At 42.3% G+C, this 25,572-nt stretch overlaps 1 protein-coding gene across 1 annotated transcript in view; it reads left to right on the top strand.

Moving 5' to 3' along the window:
• BRF1 (BRF1 RNA polymerase III transcription initiation factor subunit) overlaps positions 1-25,572 on the top strand; it is a 173,219-nt gene that overhangs the window by 105,273 nt on the left and 42,374 nt on the right. The window contains exons 12-15 of the mRNA XM_059474805.1: positions 19,774-19,835; positions 21,960-22,041; positions 22,140-22,195; positions 23,966-24,222. Of these exons, the coding sequence (XP_059330788.1) occupies positions 19,774-19,835; positions 21,960-22,041; positions 22,140-22,195; positions 23,966-24,222 (457 nt within the window). The remainder of the gene's footprint in view (positions 1-19,773; positions 19,836-21,959; positions 22,042-22,139; positions 22,196-23,965; positions 24,223-25,572) is intronic.

Raw genomic sequence — 25,572 nt, 5'->3', positions numbered from 1 at the left:
ATGCAGGCAGTGCTCATTGATTGTGGTCCTTGTCCCTCTGCTCAGCTTCTTGCTCAAGGAGGATGTGAAAAATGGCTAAAGGTGATCTGATACGAGCTGGGGATGGGCTCATGCTCCCCTTGTCTTCTGCATTTCATCCCAGCAGCTCCTCATACTTCATCCTGGCCTTGGGGTTTCACCAGTCCTTCTGTGAGCAGATTCAGCTTCCTTACACAGCAAGAACAACACATGTGTGTTCTGTCCTCCTCCTTTTTTTGGCAGCAGCAGATGACCAGTGCCAGCAGCACCGTGGGCAGGGGAGATGGCAGAAATGTGACATTTCTGGCAGGGTCTGAGCTGCTATGGAAGGATGCTTGAGGGTCTGCAGGCAGGTGCCAAGGAGCATTGTTGACCCACCTGGGACCGCAGCATGGATTGCAGGATGCTGGTGCTGTTGTTGCTCCATCAGTGGTTGGGTGTTGGATCCCTCTTTGTTCTGATTTCTTCTTCCAGCATCTTTTCTTCCTTGGATTTTGTCTGAACACATCAGTGCCAACTGTTTGGAAATGTATAAATGTGTATGTTACATACAAAAGGTTATTCAATTGTTTCAGTTGTTCAATCTTGAGAACAGAAGTGTTAGGGGAGGCTTATCACCATGTTCCAGTATTTAAAGGGTGGCTACAGAGAGCATGGAGATTCATTTTGTGCAAGAAGTCAAATGGAAAAGACAAGGGATAATGGGTGAGATTTTGATTGGACAGAAGAGAAAATTTTTTCATGGTGAGATCATCCTTTGGATTAATCTCCCCAGGGTAGTGATGGATGCTCCAAAATAGGACACTGATAAAATTTTCCTGGACAGAGTGCTGGGCCATCCTGTGTAGACTATGAAAAGTTGGCCCAGATGATCCTTAATATCTCTTCCAACCTGTTATTCTTTGATTCTATAATCTAATCAGTGGAGAGAACATTAGGAAGCCCTACTACAAATAATTGCTGCATACATGAGAAATAAAGCTGCTGAGTTTAGTGCTAATACTGAAGGGACACTTGGCCATCAGTGCAAGCGTGCGTGTCCCCATCCTGATTGCTCTTCTGGCCTCTGGCTCCAGCACCCCCATTGCTTCAGTGGTTTTGTGCCCCTCCTGTGGCAATGACCTGCTTGGTGCCACCTTCCTTGTGCACAGCCTTCCCTTCTTTGCAGGTTTGATCTTTGTCTCCATGTTCCGTTTGCTCACTGGAAAATATTTTCTGTGGCAGCACTAGCTCTTCCCCAATTCCAAGATCTAAACAATAAAAACCTTGGTACAAGCTGATCTTTCTCCTCTGGCCTGTGTGTGCCTGTGCTTGGCAGGGTTGATAGGCTGGATCCCTGATTGAGCCTTCATTACGCCGTTAATGAGATGTGAAGAGCTTGCTGCAGCCAGCACGGTAATGCAAGACCACCAGCTGCTTTGAGTGCAGTTTTCTGATACCTGGAGTCTTGGGTGTGAATTACAGATGACAGGATTTTCTTACTTGGCTCTGTATGTCACTCACAGTGTACTCAGAGTACTGCGTGTGCGTGTCTCACTCCAGAATCTCTGTGCGTGCTTTTTCCTGCAGGATCTTTGCATTTCATTAAGGGATAGGAATGCCATAAATTCATTCCATATTCATGCCTTGAGTAACTAGAAAGGTTAAGGGATGAAAACTAATCATAGAGTTTGGCTGGAGGATTTTTAAACAAATTTAGAGAGGGGTTTTGGAGGGAGACCTGCAGTTTGTTAGAGCCATCAAGGGGATAAATTTGAGTGAAAGCATAAGCTGGATCATGTGAATTCATTTTTATAGCATTTGTGGCTGTTTTAGGAATTTTCCAGAGGATTGGTTGTCAATACAGATACTCTCTATAGGAAAATTTGTATCATTTTTGTCAGAAGTCTTGGTCAAAAAGAAGTGCCCCAGAGTAATGGGTGCTGGGGTCAGGAAAAGATACTGGAAATTTGGGTTCAGGTTCCTGAGCCAAGTGAAGAATACCCATCTGTTAAACCTTACTTGGCTATATTGCCAGTATAGGCTCTTAGCACCCAGCTGACCAGCCTGGCTGTCCTGTTATCCCCCTCCTACCCCAACTGTTTTAGAGCAGAAGGTTTTCTTTCCTTTCCTTTCCTTTCCTTTCCTTTCCTTTCCTTTCCTTTCCTTTCCTTTCCTTTCCTTTCCTTTCCTTTCCTTTCCTTTCCTTTCCTTTTCCTTTTCCTTTTCCTTTTCCTTTTCCTTTTCCTTTTCCTTTTCCTTTTCCTTTTCCTTTTCCTTTTCCTTTTCCTTTTCCTTTTCCTTTTCCTTTTCCTTTTCCTTTTCCTTTTCCTTTTCCTTTTCCTTTTCCTTTTCCTTTTCCTTTCCTTTTTTTCCCTTTCATTTTTTTCCCTTTTCTTTTCCTTTTTTTCCCCTTTCCTTTCCTTTTTCCCTTTTCCTTCTTCTTCTTCCCTTTCCTTCTCTTTATCTCTTTCTTTCCCTCTTTCTCTTTCCTTCTTGCCTTCTTTCTTGCCTTCCTGTTTGTTGGTTTGATAAAATTCTGGTCTGGAATGGAGGATATTAAAATCCTGAAAGATTTTCCAGGCTTGAATTTTTTTTTGTTTTTTTGCCTGCTGTGTTGTGACTGCAGTGTCTTTTCTGTCTTGAATTTTCTCTAATAAAAGCATGGTGGAAAATGAGCTTTATTTTCAGTTTGAGCAGCGTAAAAGCCTTGCATTGCTCTTTGATGAGTCCAGCCAGCCTCTCAAGGCCTCATCCTCCCTTGCTTGAGGGAAAAAAGGGCAAAAAGCTGATTTTTCCTCTGGCTGCTTCAGCTGGCTGCTGGCCACGGGCCCTTTGGAGGAGGAGATGGCAGCAGGGCTGTGTCTCTGGCTTGGAGAGGTTGGATGTGTGGGAAAGGGGCTCTGTGGTGTCATTCTGTGTGGGATAATTGACATGTGTGTGCTGTGGCCCTGATCCTGCTGTAGTGGAGCAAGGAGGAGCAGCCAGCCCCAGCAGGTTTTTTATCCATTGTTTTGTGCTGATGGGAAGTCCAGGTTTGCTGTACCTGCTCTAGGTTTAGGATTAAGGAGCACAGAGCTGGGCAAGCAGGGAGGAGAAGCTCAGCTGGGGCTTTGGAAATGGGCTTTTTTCTGTACCTAAAAAACAGAGTTGCATTAAGACTTGTTGCCCAAATACTAAGGGATGGTTGTATTCTGTGGTTGACTTACATGCCTCAGCATTTGGAGGTGCCAGTCTGAGCTTTTCCTTCTCCTGGGGCTTCTTTTCAAAGTTCTCTCATCACTGCACTCCCAGGCACCTGAAAAGATGCTGCTTGTCTGCATGGGAGATACTTTCAGGAGCATTTATAATTTCTCCTGTCTTTCTGGGGGTCAGTTTTCAAGGATTCTGTGGAAGTGTAACCATCTAAAGAATCCCTACCCTGCTCTTAAACCTTGGCTAAAATAGAATCACAGAGTTACAGAATGGTTTGGGTTGGAGAGGACCTTTAAAGTCATCTAGTCCAAGCCCCCTGCAGTGAGCAGGGACATTTTGAACAAGATCAGGCTGCTCAGAGTCCCATCCAACCTGACCTTGGATGTTTCCAGGCATGGGGCATCCACCAACCTGTTCCAGTGTTTTACCACCCTCAGCCCCATAGACTGCAGACTGAGACAAGACTGGGGAGGTGATGTTTGGTGCTGATGACTCAGACACCTACAGGCACTCAGAAAACCTGGCTAAAACAACTCCCTGCTGATATAAGAAGTATTTGATCCTTTTCTGCACGTGCCCAGAGCTGGAGCCCAGTAATGCTCACAATTATTTTGGTGGGTGGCCCCTTTGCAGAAGAAACAGACATTCCTGCCCTGTCCTTCTGCCAAAAAGGGAGAAAAGTAATCAAAAACCTCAAATGATAACCAAACTTTTTCTTTAGAGAGCTGTGGAAAGTGAAATGTGTGGAGGCTACAGAAAGGACAGTGAGTTTGCAGGGAAAGCTGGCTGCTGAGGGGGATGTTAGCCAAGCAATTCATCACAGTATCTGAAGTGTCAGGAGTGGAGGCCTGGGTTCAGTTCAGGGAGTCTCCATGGTCCCAGTTGTTATTGAGAATAAAGACTTATTAACCCAGGTCAAGGAGCCCCCAATCGTGGCCTTGGAGGAGGGAAATACAGCACTGGGAGATTTGCAAGGCTTAGCTACTCTGGGTTTAACACTGTGGGTAATAAATCTGTGTGCAGTGCTGTGGTGGATCCTGACCACTTGGGTTTGTCTGAAAAAGCTAAAATAATCCTCCATTTAGTGCTTTATTTTCTCGTGGTACAGGTTCAGCTGGTGAAGGCGCTACCTGGAAACTGAAAATCCACTAGAATAAACCCTTTAAATGGAGTGCTGCTTCTGCAAGGTTTTAATGGTTTTGTGCAGCAGTTGTGTTGTTTTGCTTTTGTTCAGTAGCTTTGAATTTAGTTTGAAAAACTAATTCCTATATCCTCTTAAGGATTAACTTCATCACACCCCTAAACACTTCATCTGTTTTGTTTGTTGCTCTTAAATCTGTGGGACTGTCACAGCAGGCAGGATGCATGGGCTGGACTGTGACTTGTGTAGATGACCCCTGTAATTAGGGATTTCAGCTGTGGCACTGTGGGCTTGGGATGAAAACAGCCCCAAGTTTAGCCTTGTGTAATTGTAGTTTGACATTTTTAGTTTGCTAAATGCTTTCATAACTGAAAGGGATTTATTATCCAATAGGAAGAATATTAATGTTGACACTGTTGGCAATTAAAAACAATCCTGGAAACTGAATTTTACTTCTGATTGCTTTTGAAGTAATTTGTTTTTCAGTGTTACTTTAGGATTGGTTCATTTATTAGGTCTTTTTTCCTTGTGTGACAATGAGATAATTGCTATTTATTTTTTATCCTGCAAGCAATTATAATCAAAGCAGCCAAATATAGAGTCTGCTTTGACCTGGAATCAGAGTGACCTGTCAACAGGAGGCTACTGTAGTCTTCAGCTTTTTCGTTTAATTTTATTTCATAGACATTCACCAGAATGCGTTCAGCAGGGCTGAAAAAATTATGGGTAGAGTTTTGGGTGTTCATTAATTACAGTGGTGCAGAGCTGAAGAAGTGGGCAGATAAGAACAACTTTGGGCTGGTTATTAATAGCAAAAATTGTGATCTTTTATCTGGGGTTGGGCAGACTGTGTTGGGCCAATGTCCCAAGCGGTCAGAGGAGGAGATGCTGGCAGGCTGCCAAGGGAGGGGTAGCTGCAAATTAAGGGAAAATTGCAAACAATTGCCTCTGGGGAGTTTCTGCAGCCAAGTTTTGCTGAAAGGAAGCAGAAGATACTTTATTTTTGAATTTAGCAGTTTTAAGGTAAAGCTCAGCTCTCATATTGAAACACACATGAACACATAAGAATGTAGAAGTTGTTTTCTGTTAAGAAATGCCTGGATATCTACAACTATGTAGCAGGAATAAGGGAATGAATATGAAATAAGAGTGAGTAAATAATGCTGTTAAGTAGTACCTGGAAAGAAATTTGGAGCAAGAAACAGGGCTCTTGAGACAGGTATAAGCACAGAAGCCAGAAGTAAACAGCTGTGCAGGGGGCAGAAGGGTACCATTTCTCAGCAAATTCACTACCTACATGCCAGGTTTGATTTAGTTATGGTGGGGAAGCCACTGTGTGCTCACAGATGGGAAGGAAGCAAGATGGTGCTCTGTGATCCTTAACTCTAGCATGGCATCAGGGCAAATGGCTGATTTGGTGAGTTTTGCTCAATGGTTCTTAATAATTTCCATCTAAAAGTGAAAAATGCAAATCCACACTACCACTGAAGTCAAGTATTGAAATGCAACAGCATCTTACCAACATGAAATGATGTCACTGGTGGCAGAATTATATTCTGGCAGTGGCTTCCATTAAATAAAACACACTTCAGTGAGAAGTTGCTTTTCCAAGAAGTCTCTCTTCTCACTTCAACCCAGAGTTTTTTGCTCTTATTGAGAGCACTTCTTTTGTGTCTCATGGCTTGGTAGCTGCTGCAGGACTGCCTCAAAGCTCCTGTCCCAAGTTCTTTCCCTGTTTTATGCTGCACTGTTTGGACTGGCCCCAGTCTAAGGCAGAGCAGATTTGTTGGGATGTTGTGGGTGCTGTTGGTTGAGGTTAGGAGGTTCCTTGCTCCACTGGCTCATCTCCTTCTATCTGCTGGCATCAGTGCACGTGTGCTTGCCTCCCTCACCCAGCTCTGTCAAAAATGTCACAGGTTTGTGCAGGTTTTTGAATGGCAGGGTTGTTTTGAGGGATGTGTGTTAGGGAATGACACCTTGGCAGGTGCAGCAGAAGGAAGGGGCACAGGGGTGAGTCAGGGGAAAATGAACAGCTCCCCCAGTTCAGCTGGGGCTGGAGGAGCATTTCAGGGCATGTCTCTGCAGCAGCAGCAAAGAATGTGTATTTTGGAGGCTGAGAGTGGCATTTGTGCTTGTGCTGAGGTCCCAGTGCTGGAAAAATTTTACAGTCTGTCAGTGACTTGGAATTGGCAATTTCAGGTATGGTCTTGCCCAAGGTCACTTTACATGCAGGGTCTTTTTAGAGAGTGAAGTTGATGCTGGGAAGTTGAGCTCCTGAAATGCAACATTTAGAAATCTGGGAGCAGTGAGGAAGTTTGGTTTAACAAGGTGGGGAGGGAATTCAAAAAGGTATGCTGAATTCTCTCCTGAAAAAGCCTCCTTTTAAATTCAAAGTTTATTGCTTTATCTTGACTTTTAGAAAACCTGCATGCAACTTCCTTGCCTTTGAAAGCTTGATAGAAACTCTTGAAGTACTTTGACTGAAACAGAAAATTTAATAGTGAGGCATTTTGAGCACTGAACGATGTTTGTGGGCAGGTAATTTAAACAGGTACTAATATGGAACAGTGTTGTACTTGAAAGGCTGCAACTGGTGTACACACATAAATGGGGGAAATATCACTGGGAGCAATAAAATCTAGGGATGCTTCATACTTCTTTCATTGCAAACAATTTTTATGGTATGGTCTGTGAAGCAATTGAAATGCAGAGAGCTGGCACATCACTAGATTGATAATTCCTCTTGCTTCTTACAGCTTATTCTCAGTACAGATGTCCCCAATTCTTTCTTTCTATCACATTAAAGTTTCTTGTCTGCTTCAATTTCATGCCTGCCTCAAACGTAGCATTTTTCAAAATTGTCCCTCCAATTTATTTTTTTTTCCTCTTTGAAAGTTTATATCAGATGAAACCTAACTGCTGGTTTCTGTCCCAGGGTTTACACTTAAATTTTTAACAAGCTCGTTTTTAAGATTGGTCTTCCTTGAGAGAGCACTTGGCTGATCCATCAATAATTATGTAGTAATAAAGCAACTGTGTAAAAATGGCACCTTCGTGCTGAACAGATTGGTTTGCAGAGCCACTGACAAAGATGAATGTTTATTACAATTTACTACTTTTGGTTCTGCAGATGCAATAGAGCTATTTTTTCTTTTTGGCTCAAGTGTCACGAAAAGTAATTTCCAATTGTGGAACCTTTATGATAATAAGGATGTATAAATAGGAGAACTCAGACTAACTTTCAAATACCAGCATGAGTTTGCAATACTGGTAATTTAGGAAAAAAAATATAACCAGAACATTTTTTACTTCATTTTGTTGCTGAAATTTTTCTTTAAGAAATCACTTGGATGGAACCCTACAATATCATGCAGTTACTCTTCTGAATTAATTGCTATAATATTAATTGTTGATTCTTCAAAAATTGGCAAGTTTCCTCATTTTCTTTGCTGCATCCAAAGATTTCTAATGTTGATTTTACTACAATGTGAAGGAAAATGTAACATCTAAAATTAACACAAAAGCCTGAAATTGTTGTTCTTGTTTCTTTTTTTTTTTAAGTGCCAGCACAATTAAGGCTGTGATTTATAGAACTTTTATTGTTCAAATCTGTCCTCTCCTTTTGCGCAAAATGCAGAATAACATATTCTGTAAGTTTTTATGGCCAGTAGATGTGTCATTTCAGTCAGCCAAGCTGGCTGATTGCAGTGTCACTGCAGTGATGAAATTGTCTCTTGGTAGCAGCTGAGAAACACCTTGAGCATTAAACTTTAGTGGCTGCAGATGTTGGAATCCGTGCCCCTGGCACAGCCTCGGGGTGTTCCTTTGCTGGATTTCCCGGGTGATGTTGGGGTACCAAGGTCCTGTCAGGGGGGTCACAGCTACAAGCTGCTGTCATTGGCCTGCAAAGGCCAGAATTCCTGGCATCTTTCCCTTTGCTGCCTGAAATAGTGACTTGGCCTGGTGTTGGGTCTGTTGCTCCTGGTTTGGAGGGAGGGGTGCAGGTTGTCCTGCTCCCAAAAGGCCCTTGAGTGTCAAGGCTGCAGCCTCATCCCCCGGGTCCCTGGTGTGAGCTGTTCCACAGACCAGTTTGCTGCCACAGCCCTCAAGCCCTTGTGGCAACTTGCAGCTACGTCAGCAAACGCTTTCAACCCAGGTCATTCATTTCAGTTGGCAGCTGCTGACAGAAATGTTCCTTTGCTTGGCTTTGTTTTAGCATTTAATGATTTTTATGTTGGTTTTGATGGCGTGAAGGGAATTGCATGGGAGTGTTTTGTCTGGACTTTAGTATTCTCTGCTTTATCTTGCTAGCAAGATTTAAAATCTTACTCCTTCAGGAGACAGGGCTTTTGTCTGTGCATCTTGCAAGCTCTTCCCTCACTGGTCCCTTCTGTCAGCTCATTATCCTGGGCTTATTTCACTGCACAGCTCATGATGCTAAAGTTTGGTGTGGAAAGAATTTGCCTAGTTAAAACTAGCATCAGGAACAATCCATCTCTTCTTACCAAAAGAAATAATATAAAAATAAATGTGTATTCCATAGAAGAGGATGGTAGATCTGAATTTGAAATCGTGATCTGGCAGTTTTTGTAATGAAATTATAAAGTGTTATTCAGAACTTATTTTCAGAAGACAACTGTGGTTTCGTTAATTCAAAATAAACTTTCCTGATTTCAGAGAGATTAGTTACCTGTGGTGCTGAATGTGTTTAAATGAACTCATACAAGAAAAGAACATCACTCTCTCCCAGTGGGCTGTGGACATGTAGTCATGTTCCTGAAAGTAGGTGCTAAAATGCTGTGTATTATGGAGGACCTGGATTGAGCTCCAGGAAGTATCATTATTCAGTTAATTAAAGAAGAACAACTCTGATACTATGCCATATGCTGTACAGTAAAATGGCTGCATGGCAGAAAGAGCCATGAGTTCTTCCAGACTGAGGCATGATTTGTTACTTTCTGCCTCTTCAACACCATGTTGAGTAGAAGCCTAATATATTTAAATAAAGAATTAATTACATGTGGATGTGGGACCTGTCTTTTCCAGTAAGCTCTTTGAAATGCTTACTGAGTTTTTGAGATTTAGTAAAATCTTTCCAAAGTCTTTGCTTTGCTGTACATCTAATCAACATTTAAGCAGGGTCCTTTGTGTGCCTGTAACCTGGAGAGGACGGCCTGTTTGAGGAGAAACTGTAATCAGCAATGCAGAACTTAGCTAAAAGGACACATGGAGTACAGCCCTGTTAGTATATAAAGTTTATATACAAGTCAGATGTTGAGATTAAGCATAAGGACAGGTTGCACAAGCAGATGGCTGGCCTTCCTGATAGCCATTATCTTGAAAGGCTGGCTTTGAAACCAGCTCCATGCTTTATAGTTGAATCATGCTGCTGGGAAAAGGTTATTTCTGCAGCTCCACCAAAACCTCCTGTGCACAAAAGTGCCTTTTCCCACTGTTCCTGGAGGATAAGACAAATTATTCTTCAGGAACTTCTCCACAACTTTCTTCTCTTGGAGAGTTGCAGTGTCAGAGGGCACTGCAGCGCTGTGATGGATGGATCTCCAGCATATGGAGTACACATGCTAATTGTGCTCTGCTTGTGGATCACTCTGTCCAAATGCCAAGGCCTCAGAGCTGCTGCAGGCAAAATGTAAAAATCCTTCTCCTCTGTCTGCCATGCACTGGGGAAAAGATTCATTGCAGTCACTAAAATGTAGGGGAGAGGAGGAGGAGGAGGAGGATGTGAGGGACAGAGCCCATGCCTGTCCTCCTCAGGAGTTCCTGCAGGAGCTGAGCTGTCTGCAGCTGTGCCCAGGTGACCAAGGGACCTTCCTGTGCTCCAGTGGCACCTGGAGCCGTGCTGGCAATGCCTAAACTCTGGATTGCAGGCATCCTTATATGCTTCATGTATATAGATAATTGCCTGAATGGACACAAAACTGCCTTGGTCCCTGGGGAAGGGCTCCTGCAAGAGCTCTGTTTGATAGAGAAGTACTTTATCACCTTCATGTTTCTCAGCCATTAGGCATGGTCAGAGACAAAGAGATAGCACTTCATCTAACAAGAAACAGTGCAACTGCTGTAATTGTTATTTAAAATATGGTCTGTGCTGGCTGCAGGTCTCTGCTGCATAATGGCTGATGCTCTCACCACAGATCTGCAATTTTGTAGCTGCCACCTTTTGAGCATTCAAACCAAGTATCTCCTACTTCCATGTTTGTTAACGCCAGCTGGTGATCCTGATCAGCAAACCAGTCAGGATCTTATGTGTCCTTTCTCTCTGCTCCCTGTCTCTGATGGTCCTGGCAACATGGAACTCTGCCTGGTACCTGCTCTGAGTCCAGCCCCCATCCATCTCAGAGGATTTCCTGCCTTGCTTGTGATAGGGGAGCTTCGGCTCTTGTCTATGGCTCTATTTAATAATATTTTTTTTTTATCTTCTCTTTCCTCTCCCCATCTCTGTAATTCCCTGCTTGCTATTTCTTATTAGCAATGAAGGAAGGAAGAAGCTGGGTAACAAAATGAGAAATTTCTTACCTAATAATTTTCTTTCAGTTAACAGCTTCTCACCATTCAGCCTGCCCGGACAGTGTGGTAAATGGCCAGGCCACAAATTGATTTTTTAACTCTAAATAAAGACTTGGGTATATAATTTCATACTCTATGTTTTAATGTTGTATTAATGCTAATAATTTTCTACTGAAATATATCTGTGGTCTGGGTGGCTTCTGGTGGCTGGTGCTGAGCTTGTCACAAGATCTACCATAGATGAGCTCTGAAACTCAAAGGAGGGGGTAGAAATCATCCCATCTTTGCTAAGAGATGGTAAGGGGTACTAGATGCAAGTTATAAGTGGAAAGTTCCAACTCATTTCACTTTCTTGCTCAGCTGGGTAAGTTATCTTGGTAGGCTATTTTTGACCTGGAGCAGCTCTTTGGTGCAGTTTGTGTTGGAAGAGACCTTAAAGATCATCCAGTTCAACTTCCCTGTCATGGGCTGCCAACCCACTGGATCAGGTTGTGTATGTTTTATAGTTATATGGCTGTATACATTTAAATTTTTTTCCTGGTGGAACAGAAATTGATTCAAAATAAATTGAAAAAAAAAACCCAAACCAAACCAAAACAAACAACTATAATAGTCCAAGCAAAATTCTAGGATTTGCTTTTAAGTTCTCTGTAGTGCAGAGCTCAGCATTGTGTTTTATTTTGTAGGGGGGGTTACAGGAGGAGATTTGCTTCTCACTAACACATCTGCTGGGGTGGCTGAGTGCTGGCCAGCCAAGGACCCTGGGCTTGCAGCAGAGCATTTAGCGCCCGCAGCAAGACCTGGCGAGTTACAGAAATGATGCTTCAGCACTTAAACACGAAGCCAGCTGTTCCCTTTGAGGCTGGCTCGGGTGTAAAGTGCTCTTGCTGTTTTACATAGTGGTCTGTCAGGATGGGGAGAGCGAGCTGGAGTGGGGTGTGAGCCTGGCTGCCTTTGCTGTCGGCTCTCCGGGGTGTTGGGCTGCCCTCGCCTCTGCCCTGGTGGGGTTTGCAGAGGGGAGCTCACTCACATGCTCATCACTTCTTCTCCTTGGTCTCTCCCTTTTTATAAACTGTTACTCTTGGATCCCCCTGCACAGATTTTTTAAAAAATGCAGAAAATACAGGCCAGAAGGCACCAAAAAAAAAATGAAGGCTGGGGGAAGGGAAAGGGGAGAAAAGATGCCAAGAACAGCATAAAAGGCAAAGGAGGAAAATGCAGCGGGGAATTGGTGATCGGCTGGAAAAGCACAATAAGCAGGGGAAATCTGTCTTTATAGTTTTCATTTTAAAAAGTTTAAAGTCCATAACTGTTGAGGCAGGAGGGGGTGGATGTATGGATGTAGGCTGAGGTATGAGAGTGTGGTACTTGGGCACTAAAGCTATGGGTTGTCTTGGCACTGCTGAGTGCAGAAATCATAGCCTGGAGAAGACTTGTGTCTGTGCATGGGAGCTCTTCAATTTCCAGGGTTTGGCGCTGAAAAATGTCATTTGTGATAGTTAGGTTGTGTGTTTCTGTGTGAGTATTGGTCAGTTTGACTATTGGTTATTGGTATCAACTCTTGGTACTGTTCAGAGCAGCTGTTCTCTGAGCCCTCAGTCATGGCAGTGAGATCAGAAGAGGACGACAGGTTGCAACAAGTAGGTTGCATAAACCCTGCTCTTTTTCATTGTTTTCCAAAGGTGTTGGGGGAACGTGAACGTTATTCCAGAAGAAGAACATCTGCTGCTGGTTTTGAGGACAGTGTCAAGATGTTCTTCTGTTCAAAAGCCTAATTTTCAGCTGTATTTATTTTTTGGGAGGTTGAAAGGGTTTTTTTCTTAAGGGCTTTTTATGTTGCTATGTAGTTCAATGAACATGAGCTTACCTTTTCAAAGAAAAGTCTTCAGAATCAGAAGGGTTTTGTTTATTGCTGGACTGGTTTTGTACTACCTGCTTTGAAGAAATACATATTGCAGGGAGGATTTCTGGAAAGAATGGAGAGATTAACTGTTTCTCTGAAGCATTAAGTTTAGGTTAACAAATTTCCATGTCTGTTAGATGAGTGGTATAACCTCTAACTGGATATTAAATATGAGGATGTGGTTTGGTTAGTCCTCCATGGACTATGAGGTGAAACAATAGCATTTGTTTCAGTATAGATGTGTTCTCAGGAAAGCAGCGGGGTTGGTGGTTAGGTGTTGTTTTTTTTTCAAAATTGAAATTTAATTTATAAAAAATATGTTCACTATGTAATAAAAATTCAGTGAGAGTGATTGACTGCAGGAAAAAGCTTTTCTCATAATTTATTCCCATATATCATCAAGCACAGAAATCTGAAATTCCGTTCCTGTGATGGGGTAATGGTTCTGAGACCACCATAGGAAGGTGCTGATGGGGGAAGGCTGTCGGGTGTCACTCAGCTGTGCAGGACAGACAGAGCATCTGCAGCTTGAGTCTCAGTGTGGGGAAATGGAAGCAGGCACTTAATAAACATGGGTTTCTGGTTCTGTGCTGCATTAAGGCCCAATGTTGTAGGAAAATCTTTTGCCTACAGCACATGAGCCCAATGCAGTGCCCTGGCCCTGGCTGTTACACTGCTTTGCTTTGTGAGAAAGTCCTATTTTGAGTAGACAGCAGTGAAGAAATAGCTGATGAGCTTCTACATCCCAGCTTTTATACAGTCTGACCTTGCCCAGCTGCAATAGCAAAATATGTGGAATTTCTTTTTTTTTTAATTATGCCTTTTTTTAAATTGTGCCTTTTCCCTCTTTGCCCTTCATTTGCACCATCTTGGGCTTAGCCTCTACACTTCTCACAGTCCCAGTGTGAGGGGCTGTCCCCTGGGCACTGTGCAGAGGCAGGGCTGTGCCCTGGCATGCTGGCAGCTCGGTGCCAGCCGGCAGCGCTTCCCACCAGCCCTGGTCGGCAGCAGTGAATGTTTCTGGGAAAATGGGGCCTCTGTGTGCTGTGATGTGTTTGCTTTCTCTGAGGAACTAACAGGCTGGAAACTTGGCTTTGCCTGGAGAGGACCCCTTAACCTTGCCTTGGCAGAAGGAAATAATAAAGTGACAGACTTCATTTACCTTTACGCTGCGTGCGTGGCCTCGTGCGCTCTGTGCACCACCAGACCTAAATCCTGGCACTGTGATTTGGCACTGTGAAGGAGCAGGCTGTGATTTTCAAGGTGGCTCCAGGTACAATGAAGTAAAAAACATTTTCTCCTAAATACAAGCATTAACATCGTGCTTTGTGACCTTATACCGTCAGCAAGTGCAATTAATTTTGCTCTGCTCTTACGTTTTGTTTTTGTGGAATACTTCTGTAACAGCACACGATTGTGCTGCTGAAGGTGAGCTGGGGGAAGTGGAGGGGGTGCTTGCTGTGGGATGGGAGCATGGCAGGGTGGGCTGGGATTGCACAAAGAGGCTCCTTACCTGGAGCAATGGGGTTGGCAACAGTTAAACCAGCCAGGATTACCTCCCAGCCTGCTCTGGAGGGAGGCTCCTGCCCTGTGTTAGTGAAACTCACAGTGTTCTCTGCTCTTATGGCCCCACAGACTCTGCTCACGGTTTGATGTGTGGTGTGTTTGTTTGCACACCCATCTATCCTTGTACTTCATCCTGTGCTGCTGCTGCTGCTGCTGCTGCTGCAGCATTTTCACATCCATTTCTCTTCCTGCCTGGTCCCTGCAGTGCCATCACCACGGCACTGTGTCTGCCTGGTGCTGCTCCCCTCCTGGTTACCCACCCTTAATGCTCTCTTCACCCCCTCTGGTAAATCAGTTATCTCCCCTCCAGATAGGTTTGTGTCCCCTCTGATCAGCCAGTCAATGATATCCTGGTGTGGTTGTGCAGTGCCTTTTTTGACTCTCAGCCATCCCCTTCCCTTCGCACTCACTGCAGCTCCCCAGAGTGGCACCAGCATCGCTCATCAATTTGAGATGTTAAAGCATTTCTGCCCATTGGGTCTCTCTGATGGTCTGTGGGAGCTTTTTGTGGTCCCATTGGATTTAATCCCTCCCTGGAGAGCAGCAATCAATCCCAGTGTTTCTGCTGCCCCAGGCTCAGGTTGTTTGGTTTGTTGCATAAGGATTTTTGTTGCTGAAAATGCATCTCCCAACTCTTTTCAGATTTTGTCATGCTCTAGCCCCAAGTATTTCTTGAATACTGGAGGTGCTTAGTGTCTGGTTTTGTGCCAAATAGGTGGAAAGGTTCTTTGTTTAAACTTTTGCTGTGAAACGTTGTGGTGAAGGATGTATTTGCTCCATAGGACCAGAGGACCAAGTGCCTTTCTATTATATCTGCTGTAGAGGATTTCCTGGGAAGTATTCAGCCTCCATTTCTGTCTGTAAGGAAATCCTCTTATCTGGGCAGAGCAATAAATAGTGCTGCCTCCTGTAATAGAAACAGAAAAACATATTCTTCACGTGGCTGTTTTTAAAAATGTGGGGTTTAAAATATATCGGGTGGAATGATTTTTCTGTAATAAATCCCCATAATGGTGCAATATGTATACATTTAACTGGCTGCACAGAGGTAGGGAGAGGGGCAGAGGGTGTGTTAAAAGATGATTTAGTGTGTATTTAGTAATGACAAGAACAGTAAATAATCCTACAGGTTTACAAACCTAATCCCCAGTGTCTGATTGTAGCCCTCATGTCTGCTGGAATTGGTTGGGAAGATGTTACAAGGCTGTAAAGGGAGGGCTTTGGGGGAGTTTATTTTTAAATTTTTGGGGAGCTGGCTGGATGATTGATGGTTTTAGGTAGAAGTTAGCTGATTCAGTACCTTGATGGAAAGCTCTTGAAGTGCCTGTCCTCCTCCACTTGCTACAGAGCTGTTGGGTGAGGATGGAGTAGGCTGGTCCTTGCTCTGAGCTCTTCCTGGTGATCCTTTCATTTAACAACTGGATTTGGAGGGAAGGGGAGGAGTGTTGTTGTTCTTAATGCCCAACTCATTTTTTGCCTGTGCCCTGCTGTAAAGTGGTTGCTTTTCTTAACAGAAGAAATCCATGATGTCTCAGAGCTGTGCCACGTGATGCTTCTGCTTTTAAATAAGCTCTTAAGAGGCTGGACCAGATGTTGGCCACATCTGTGTTTTTATTTCGTCGAACATTTCATTTCGACCCTTTTATTAAAAGAGAAAATGATAATTTAGAAATCACTTTGAAAAGTTTAGCAGCTAGGAAGATCTTTCTGGTATATAAAAAAGCATGGGTTTGCTTTCCATGCCCTGCACTGAGCCATGTGGCATCAAGCACACAGATATTTGTGGCTGGTAGGGTCTACTCCTGTTGGAAACGATTGCCATGGAAATTTTCATGCCAAAATGGATGCGTTTTATTTTGAATTGGCATTCTGTAATGAAACATGTATTTTTTTTTTCTCAGTGAAAGCATTAAACTCAGGATTTTAAGGCACCTTCACTTCTGAAAAACCCATTTAATGAATGCCTATTGCCATTAAAAAAAGGCAGGAAAAAGGAAGATTTGCAGGCAGAGGGATATCCTGCAATTACTCCCTCTGCTGCTGTTACGGGGGTCTAAGAAATGCTTATTATGTGTAACTTGCTTCTGGATTCTTCTCTGCAATTTAACAGTTGGAGAATGAGTTTTCTGTCCCTGTTGCTAATTGATCCAATGAGAAAAACTGGCACCTAATTCAGTAACAAGTTATATTTTAAATGACAAGTGAAATTGTTCATGGTGCCTGAAATTGCATCGTTTTCAGCCTGGCATGTTAGGGCTGTGTAAGAAAACAGGCACCTACTGTACTGTGACATATTAAATTTTAAACCTCTGATCCAAAAATATAGCAGGGTATAGGAGGAGCAAGGTGTATAATGATGAAAAGCAGTGGCAGCTTGATGTCAGTGGGATACTTTAGTGGGATACTACTCTTTTATTGTTTTTAAGATGCTTTGGCAGTTTTTGCTACAAGAAATATTGGGATCAATTTATGTAAAGTTGAACAGTGAGTATGTCCATCATCGCTTCCAAGTTTTGGTTTTGTAACCTGTGATTTTCAGAACTTACTGGTGATTTTCAAGATTGGCTCCATTTTTCTTTGTTGATAATTCCAAGCCTTTTTAGATAGTGGCCAATTTAGTTTATCTGGTACAATGAATAGTGAAGAAAAATAAATCCTTTATTTATGCAGGTAAACCAAATTGAAAATTTGGTGTTTTTTTGGAGTAAACAAAGGGTAGATAATGCAAAGAAGGTGGAGGCCATCCCCCCTTCTGTCCTACAACTTGGTGGTTAAAGTGGTACCTAGAATATGGAGGACCCAGTTGAAGTCCCATTTTTGTATGAGCTCCTTCCAGCCTTGGAGCCAGGTTATCCTGGTCTGGACTCCACTTGCACTCTGTTGTTGAGCTGTTTTATTTTATGTTATGGAGCATTTCTTGGACTCAGGTAGACCAGCTCCTGGGAAGGTTTCTCAGACAGTGGACTACAGTATTTGCTCCTTTGCTTGGTGAAAATTCATCCATTTTGCTCACTGGCAGTTTCTGTCTTGATTCCAGGAGGAGAGATGTACAGTTCTGTCTTGAAGAATACCCTGCCCTCCCTTGTGTGACTCCTCTCCACGCTTTGAATGATTATTCTTTGCTAAAAAAAATGTCAGTTTTTTAATTAGTTGCATTAAAAAGGCAGCAAACCATCAGGATGTATTTTGTCACCTTGTTTTTCCTCTCCATCCTCAAGGCAGGGAGTGCTTGGCCATGTCCTGGGTGCATCCCTGCCTGGCTGGGAGCAGGGTGCCTGCATGAGGAGCTGCTGGCACTGGTGCAGAAAGTTCTGCTCTCACTGCACTGTGCAGAGATCAGAGCAGAAGAAAAGCATATGTACTGATCAATTATGGAGCTATAAAATCTTCTGCACTTCTAAAGTATTTTGGGGGAAAAGGGTTGTGAAGTAAATCTGGTGCCTGGGACTAATGCGATTGATTTATAAATGTAACGACAGTGAGAAATGTTCTTTAAAGATTTTTTGGTCAAATTAGCACCACATTATCTGAGCTGGTAAGCTTGATAGTACTTTTATGAGACAATCTCAAGGAAAAAATCAAACCATAGTGTTACAGAGGGCTGGAGCACCTCTGTTGTGAGGAAGGGCTGAGAAAACTGAAATTGTTGAGCCTGGAGAAGAGAAGGTTTCAGGGTGACCCATCTCCAGCCTTTCAGGACCTTAAAGGTCTACAAAAGAGCTGGAGAGTGACCTTTTAGAAGGGCATGGAGTGACTGGACAATGGGAATGGCTCCAAACTGATAGAAGGTTTAGACTGGATATTAACAAGAAGTTGTTTACTGTGAGGATGGTGAGACACTGGAATGTGGATGCTCCATTCCTGGAAGTGTTCAAAGCCAAGTTGGATGGGGGTTTGAGCAGCCTGCTCTGGTGGAAGGTGTCCCTGCCCATGGCTGGGAGTTGGAATGGGATGATCTTTAGAGTCCCTTCCAACTCAAACCATTCTTGGTTTCTGTGCTGTTCCTTGTGATGGGACATTTTTGGGGGCTTAAAGCCCCTTTTACTTGTGGCTTGGGGTGGAAAGTATAAAACTTTCTGTTGGTTGTTTAAGGTGAATTTTGAAAAGAGATTTGTGAGTGCTCAGTGGCTGATCCCAGGGATGTCTGTTGAGTTGAGCAGCCATACCCTTTGCACCCCCTCAGGAAGCTCAGACTTTATTCCTAACCAGGTGTTTTGGTTGGATTCACAGCCCTGTTATTTCACATGCTTTAGGCTACTGATTTAAACCCGACTTTTGCCAAGCAGATAATTGTTTTATCTTCTGGGAATGCTCTTAATTCCAAGCTTTGCTTGAGTTTGACATTTGGTTGCCATGATCTGCCACTGGATCCTGGCATCACCCTCTGCTGGTCCAGCACTGTGCAGGAGCACCAGGCTGGGGAATCAATCCATCAAAGATCTTGGTTTGTGGGGAGGCATATTCCCAGTACTGGGGAGTGGGAACTGTGAACATGCCAAACTGTTTTGGCACCATTTTGGTTTTAATTTGTTATTGTTGATTGTTGGAACTTAATTTGTTTATATTTTTCTGCAAGTGAACTAGTGAGGTCATCTCTTGTTTGATCTTTATTAGATGTAATGGAGATCACCAAGAAGATTGCTTCATTCCCCAGTATAAGTCTTTGTTAAATAATTTGTTTTCTTCTCTACCTGGACTACACTAATAGTGTATTACTATAGTTCTTTAATGTGATGTGGAAAATCAGGTTTTGCAGCTGTATGCTGTTCCAGTCCCAAATTAAGCCTCAGTTCTGTGCTGTTATGCTTTTTAATGGATGGAATATTTGAAAATTTGTTTTCAGAAGTCTTAATAACTACCAAACTAGCAAAATTGCAGTGAAATTGTAATTATAGAAAGTCAAGAAGAAAGCCGTGGTGTAACTGTCAGCAGTGGTCTGTGCTGCTTCCCTGAAAATAGAAAATATTTTCTAAGTCATAATTTACAGATAAATGACTGACCTATATGCTCTAAAAGAGAAATTTTTGTTATGATGAAAGAAAAGTGGTCATCTTTTTGAAATGGTTTCCCCAGCTTCCTGCTGAACATTTGTGGCTGTAAATTAAAATGGGTGAAAAAAAAGCAACTGGAAGTCTCTGGCAGATTTTTAGTACTGATGAAGACTGTGCTGGTTCCTGAATTTTAAATTAATCCAATGTGGTGAATTTCTGTGCGTGAAGTTCTTCAGTGAAAATACTCAGCAACACATTAAACCTCCCAGATGAAGGCAGGAGGATGCAAATCTCTGAAGGACATCCTGAAGTGTTGCATTGCTGTAGAACTCAAGTTGCAATAGGTGTTGGACAAACATATGGGCTGATGAAAATGTGTTTTTTTCTCTAGGTTGCAATAGGTATGGGACATAACAACATATGGGCTGATGAAAATGTGTTCTTTTCTGCAGGTGAGAATACAGGGGATGGAGAATTAGATCTGAGTGGAATCGACGACAATGAAATAGATCGGGTAAGGTGCCCCGCTGTCCCTGGTGTCTCTTATCCTGGTTGTCTGGATAGCTGGGAAACTCAAAATGGTTCTTACCTGGTTTATCCTCTCTGCAACTGCCTCTTCTCTCTGATCTATAGAGAGGTTCGAGCAATTTCAGTGATCTGAAATCTAATGTTCATGCAAACCTGTGAATTTGGTGTTCCTTGCCCAAGTTACATATATATTTATGAGGCTACTGCTGCTGCTTGCTTTTAACATGCTGGAATAATTATGTTTTAGAATGGCTTTTATTCCAAAGAAGAACTTTAAAAAGTTTGGTGGAGCTCTACATTCATTATTTAATTAAGATAGATTCAACATAGAAGGCTGCCATGGAAACCAAACTGTAAAACCAGTATGTGCAGCTCTTATGTACTTCCAAAGATTTCTGTGATGTTTCCTGGATTTATTTTTATTTGTGTGGCAGCAAAAAATGCCATTTAACATACAGACTGAGTGGGACAGACACATGGCTGTGGAAAGGGGCTTGTTGGAGGCCCCACAGCTGGTCAGCACCTGGACACAGCACAGTCCAGCTCTCTGAGCCTGATGCCCTCTCCAGCTGCCACACTGGTTTACAGTGTCATCTGAACAGATAATGCCAGTGCTAAAAACTCACTTTGGGGTACAAAATCACTGACACTGATGAGGTTGCACAGGAATTACTGATCTCCAAAATGCAGCTGTGAGGTGGGATTTGCTAGGCTGGGCATTAGGGTCTCACAGTCTGAGTGAGCAGACATTGAATGGAGGGAGCAGGAAGGCTGAGGTTTTGCACCATAGCCACTCCATAATTAAAACAATCACAGGGGAAGAGCACATTTTCTGTTCTTCCTAGGCTCTGTGATGAGGTCATAACTCTGCTTTTATGACTTCATGTTCATTTCTGTGGCAATAGACTGTAATATTGTAAGTCCAAGATTATGAAATCTCTGAAAGCCTAAGAGGGATGAATAACTGAGCTAGGGAAAAGTGTATTTTACTATTATGGCCCACTTTTAATAGAAGCAGATGAAAGAGTGAAAATATTGGTCTGATAACCCAGGACTTGCACAGCCATTTGCTCTCCTGTTTAGCCCTTGGAGGAAGGACTGCATTAGTTTCATTTGACTGGAATTATTTTTCTGCTGAAATCCTAGATGTACATCTTACTTTGGAGAAAATCTTGAATGCTCAGACCCAAAAGATGGAGAAACCTCAGATTGCTTTTCTTGCACTTAAACAATTTTGCAAGTCTCAGGTGCACTGCTTAAATCTGAAGTGTCTTGTTCATGATGGATTACCTCATTTGTCTTCTCCATTCTGCTGTTCTTCACTCCCAAACACCATCATCTGTAGAGAACTTCTGTTTCATTGCTAATTGTGCTGAATACTGGGCTAATTTTTACATTTAGGTCATCTACAATTAAGTAATTGCTACCTATCTGTCTATTTATTTCTGTGATTCATCTGAATGGTCCTGGATGTATTTTACAGCTCCATTCCCACTAAAGATGTTACCGAGACTGGGTGGAGTTAACTGCAAAACCTCTACATGTGGTTACTGAGCCCAGCTGTCTGAAATCCACAGGGCTGAAGCTCCAGCAGTCTGAGCTGGTTCCTTTCACACAGATGTGGCCATTGAATTAATAATCTCAGTGTAAAGCTTCACAGAAACCTACCCAGAAGACACATGTTTTTGTTTTGGTCGCACAGGGCAGTGGTTCCCGTCCTGTTTTGAATTACAGACCACCATCAACACACAGAATTACTTGCAGACAACCACGTTGTCATGATAACCTCTTGTATCATCTGAAAGAGATTGTAAAACCAGGATCATTTTTGTTTAATTAACAGACCATGTATAATGAGTCCTGGGTGGTTTTTGGTCACTTCATCATAGTTTGGAAGCCAAGCACTGTTTTTTGAAAACAGGTTGTTGCTTGTGCCAGCTTCAGATGTTACTAGAAATACTCTCTGATTGTCTTATATCACTCATGTTTTCTTTTAATGTATTCTTAAAAATGGGACATGGAGTGATTTTGCCAGTGTTTTTCAGTACAGTTTTTTTCTGTGATTTTCAGTTTGATTTCTGAAAGTAGATAAATTTGTTTTCTTTTTTAGTATATACTTAATGAAGCTGAAGCTCAGATAAAAGCAGAGCTATGGATGAAAGAAAATGCAGATTATTTGAAGGAACAAAAAGGTAAATATGTAGGACTGAAATTTGCCTTTTGGCTGGTATTGCTGAAATACACAGTCTTGTGTAATTTTCATGCTGGTTACCCTTTTGTCATCTTTCAGAAAAGGAAGCAAGAATAGCAAAAGAGAAAGAACTTGGGATTTATAAGGAACACAAGGTATTAAATTATGTGTTAATTGTGTCTGTTTGAAAATGTCTTGGAAATATCTGCTGATCAGCTTCATGTAGATGTATGGGCATAATGGTACAGGTCACCACTAAAGGAGCAAAAGCTACAGTGCATCTAGCTGTTACTGAATTGCAAGGCTGTATTTTTTTAGGTGGTGAGTAAAACACTTGCTTGCCCAAACTTTTATTTTAAATTGCTATTATGAGAAAATTCTGTGCATGTCAAAGTCAGAGGTAGCTCTTTGCATTTATGATTGCTCTTCTAATTGCTTGCTTATTAAAATACAGGTTTTAAGACGTCTGATTTTTTTTTAATGTGTGCATGGGGAATTTGTTTGTACTTGCCATAACTTCAGTGGCTTTCCTTGCTCTTACAATAATGATTTCTTTATGAAGAACTGAACAGATCCTTGTTACAGTCACTTGAAGGGGTATTTTGTTCTACCTTTCATAAAGAATGCAACGGTTATGTTAACAAATGGCATGTCCTGTCTCCATGTTTAGCAGTTTAAAGCAGCCTAATTGGCCGTATATTCACGATTTACAGCATTAGTATTTTGTGTAATTGAGCAAGTGACAACTCCAATCTTTCACATGCAGCTAAAGCCATGTTAGTTTTTAGCTTGTATATCCTCTATCTTTTTCCTGACTAATGTGAAAGGCAGAGTTTCCTGCTTCCCCTAGGTATTTCAACAATAAAAACAAAACCAGACAATGAAACACTGTTTTAGACTTCAGAGTTTCTCATTCATCCTGCATTTATACAGACATGGCAGTCTACCAGCAATTTTCAAAATTGTATAACTCCTTGGCACTGCCAAGTAGCCCAAACACCCACTTTTTTGTTCGGACAACACAGGAGTTTTTCTCTAACCTTTTATTGTTTCTGACAGCTCGAGTAGAACTTGATTAATATGGTGCTTTCCAATTTCAAGGTAGCACTTGACCCATGTAGGTAAACAGAGGGGCTATTATCCATTAAAAAATAAATCTCCTGCAGAGCTTGGTGTTAAAACCTTCCTTTGAATGGGAAAATGCCAAATGAGAAACAGAGGTTCTGGGTTGTTTTCTTTTTCCTACCTACCCAGGCATGGAAAAGTTGTCTGGTGTCATTCCTGCTTGCCTGGCTCTGCGCAGCATCAGCTGGGAGAGGCAGCTGCAGGTGACAAAGCTCCTGTGCCTGCAGCGTCCTGCTCCCTGTCCCCTGGCATCCCATCCTTGGGAAGCTGCTGCTGCCCCTGCTCTGGGCCCTTGGCAGTGAGGAGGAGGAGGAGGAGGAGTTGGGCAGAGCCTTTCCCACGCTGCCGTCAGATTTGGTGTGAAACACGGCCGCGGTTCCGTGGTGCTGTCAGTGCTCTGGGAGTTGTGACCCAGCTCCACTCTCACTTTAAAGGCAGTTTTAGCAGGGGAGGTTCTTTATTTCTGTGCTGTGAGGTCCCTATTCCTGTAACAGGAGCTCACTCCCCCTTTCTTTTTTATTTTCATACATGAAAAATGGCCCATCCTTCTTCTTTCTCTCTATTAAGTAAAGAATTTCTAATAAACTCTCTGGGCACTTGGCAAAAAAGCAAACATTCATCTCTTGGAGAAAAGAGACCCTTTGATCCCATTGAGTGGCAGGAGATGCTTAGCCTGGGCACATCACCTGCATCCCCCACATCAGCAGCACCTGAGCCAGGACTGCTGCACTCCAGCCTGCCCCTCTGCTTCGTGGAAACTTTGTTTGTACCTACATCACTAATTTTATATTTTAATTAAGCCAAAGAAATCTGCAAAGAAGCGGGAGCCAATTCAAGCCAGCACAGCAGGAGAGGCAATTGAAAAGATGTTAGAACAGAAGAAAATCTCGAGTAAAATTAATTATAATGTGCTAAGGGACCTGAACAGCAAAGGAAGTAACACACCAAAGAAAGAGGATGACAGCACTGATGACAGCACCAACACCAAGAAGCTGTCAAGAAGAAAATCTATTGCCAGTAGGAATATAGCCAACCCTGTAAACAGTGTGGGAAAAAGGTACTGCAATTGTTCATTTATATCTCTGTCTGTGAGACTGTCTATGTATCTTTCTGAGCCAGACAATGTAGGGACTGAAACATTTGTTTGAGGCTAAAATAATGTCGAGGCTCTGTTTTTATTTATTTTGCCTGCACTGTCATGGCAACACCTTATTTATAGTTCACATTTCAGAGCTTTGCTTTGGTGTGGGTTAATCATCCCAAAGCCAAAAAAGCCACAAAATCAATGGAAATTCATAAATGTGAATCTATCAGTCAGGGACACCTTTTCTTCATAAAATCCTGACATTTGCTGTCCTTCCTTTAAGTTGTGTGTGTGAGCTGACGTGACACTAAATATTCAAAAGCTTTTCCTTTTTGCTTGATTTGAAAACTATAGTTCCCATCTGTTTTGACAGCTAGCTGCTTTGATTAGCTTTTATTTTAGTTTTATTCCAAACTTTTGTTGTTAATTGATGACACAAATACAAAGCTTTACAGTAAATATGCTTGTCGGTTTTCTGGTCTGCATTTGAAAATGTTTTATAGTGTGATGAAAGCTCCTGTTTTAATGAGAGAAATGCTCAACTTGCTGGGCAGATTTGTAGTGTGCAGTAAAATGTGTAAGGAGATTGATGTGTCAAGTCTGCAATATTCAACTATTTTATCTGTCTGGGGTTTATGAAGTCACATTGAATCATCATTTGAATAATTTTGACGTATAGTAATTTCTTACTTAGATGTTATTTATTTCTTTATTGCCTATTTATTTACTGCCAGGATTATAGACCAAATGCCACAAGGAAATCTCAGTATTTAATTTTGAAATATAAAATGTTGTCTCTGCACAGTTGTTCAGATTTAGGCATGTGTTGAAGCTGGGTAAGGGACCTGGGAGGGCAGGAGAGCAGCCACCTACAAGGTGTGAGAAAACATCTGTTTGTGAAAGAGCAGGATACATGGGGTGCCTGAAAACATGATGCTGGGAAGGATACTAAGTGCAAATCTCTCAGAAGCTGAGGAAAATAAGGATGGCAAAACCTAACCCCTTATTTAACTTCATTTAACACTGAGGCCAGAGGCACAGGCTTCAGTTTGGGCTGAGAAGCCAAATGCCAAAGTCACTGGCCCCACTGTCACCAGGCACAGGTTTTTACAGTATACCAGACATCTTTTCTTCTTTACTCTATTTACTGTATTTTTGGCTTCATCCTCATTCAGCTTCTCATTCTCAGTATCAAAAGCTTTCCTTTCCAGCTGTTGATTTTAGGCTCCCCTGTAAGTTGCACGTAAATTTTACACAGGTAAAGGATGGGGAAGATACATTGAGGATTAACTTAAGAGCATTTAGCTTATGCTGTATTTGCAG

The sequence above is a fragment of the Ammospiza nelsoni genome, chromosome 6 (assembly GCF_027579445.1).
Source record: "Ammospiza nelsoni isolate bAmmNel1 chromosome 6, bAmmNel1.pri, whole genome shotgun sequence".
Classification (NCBI taxonomy): Eukaryota; Metazoa; Chordata; class Aves; order Passeriformes; family Passerellidae; genus Ammospiza; species Ammospiza nelsoni.
This window is presented reverse-complemented; position numbering and strand designations above follow the sequence as displayed.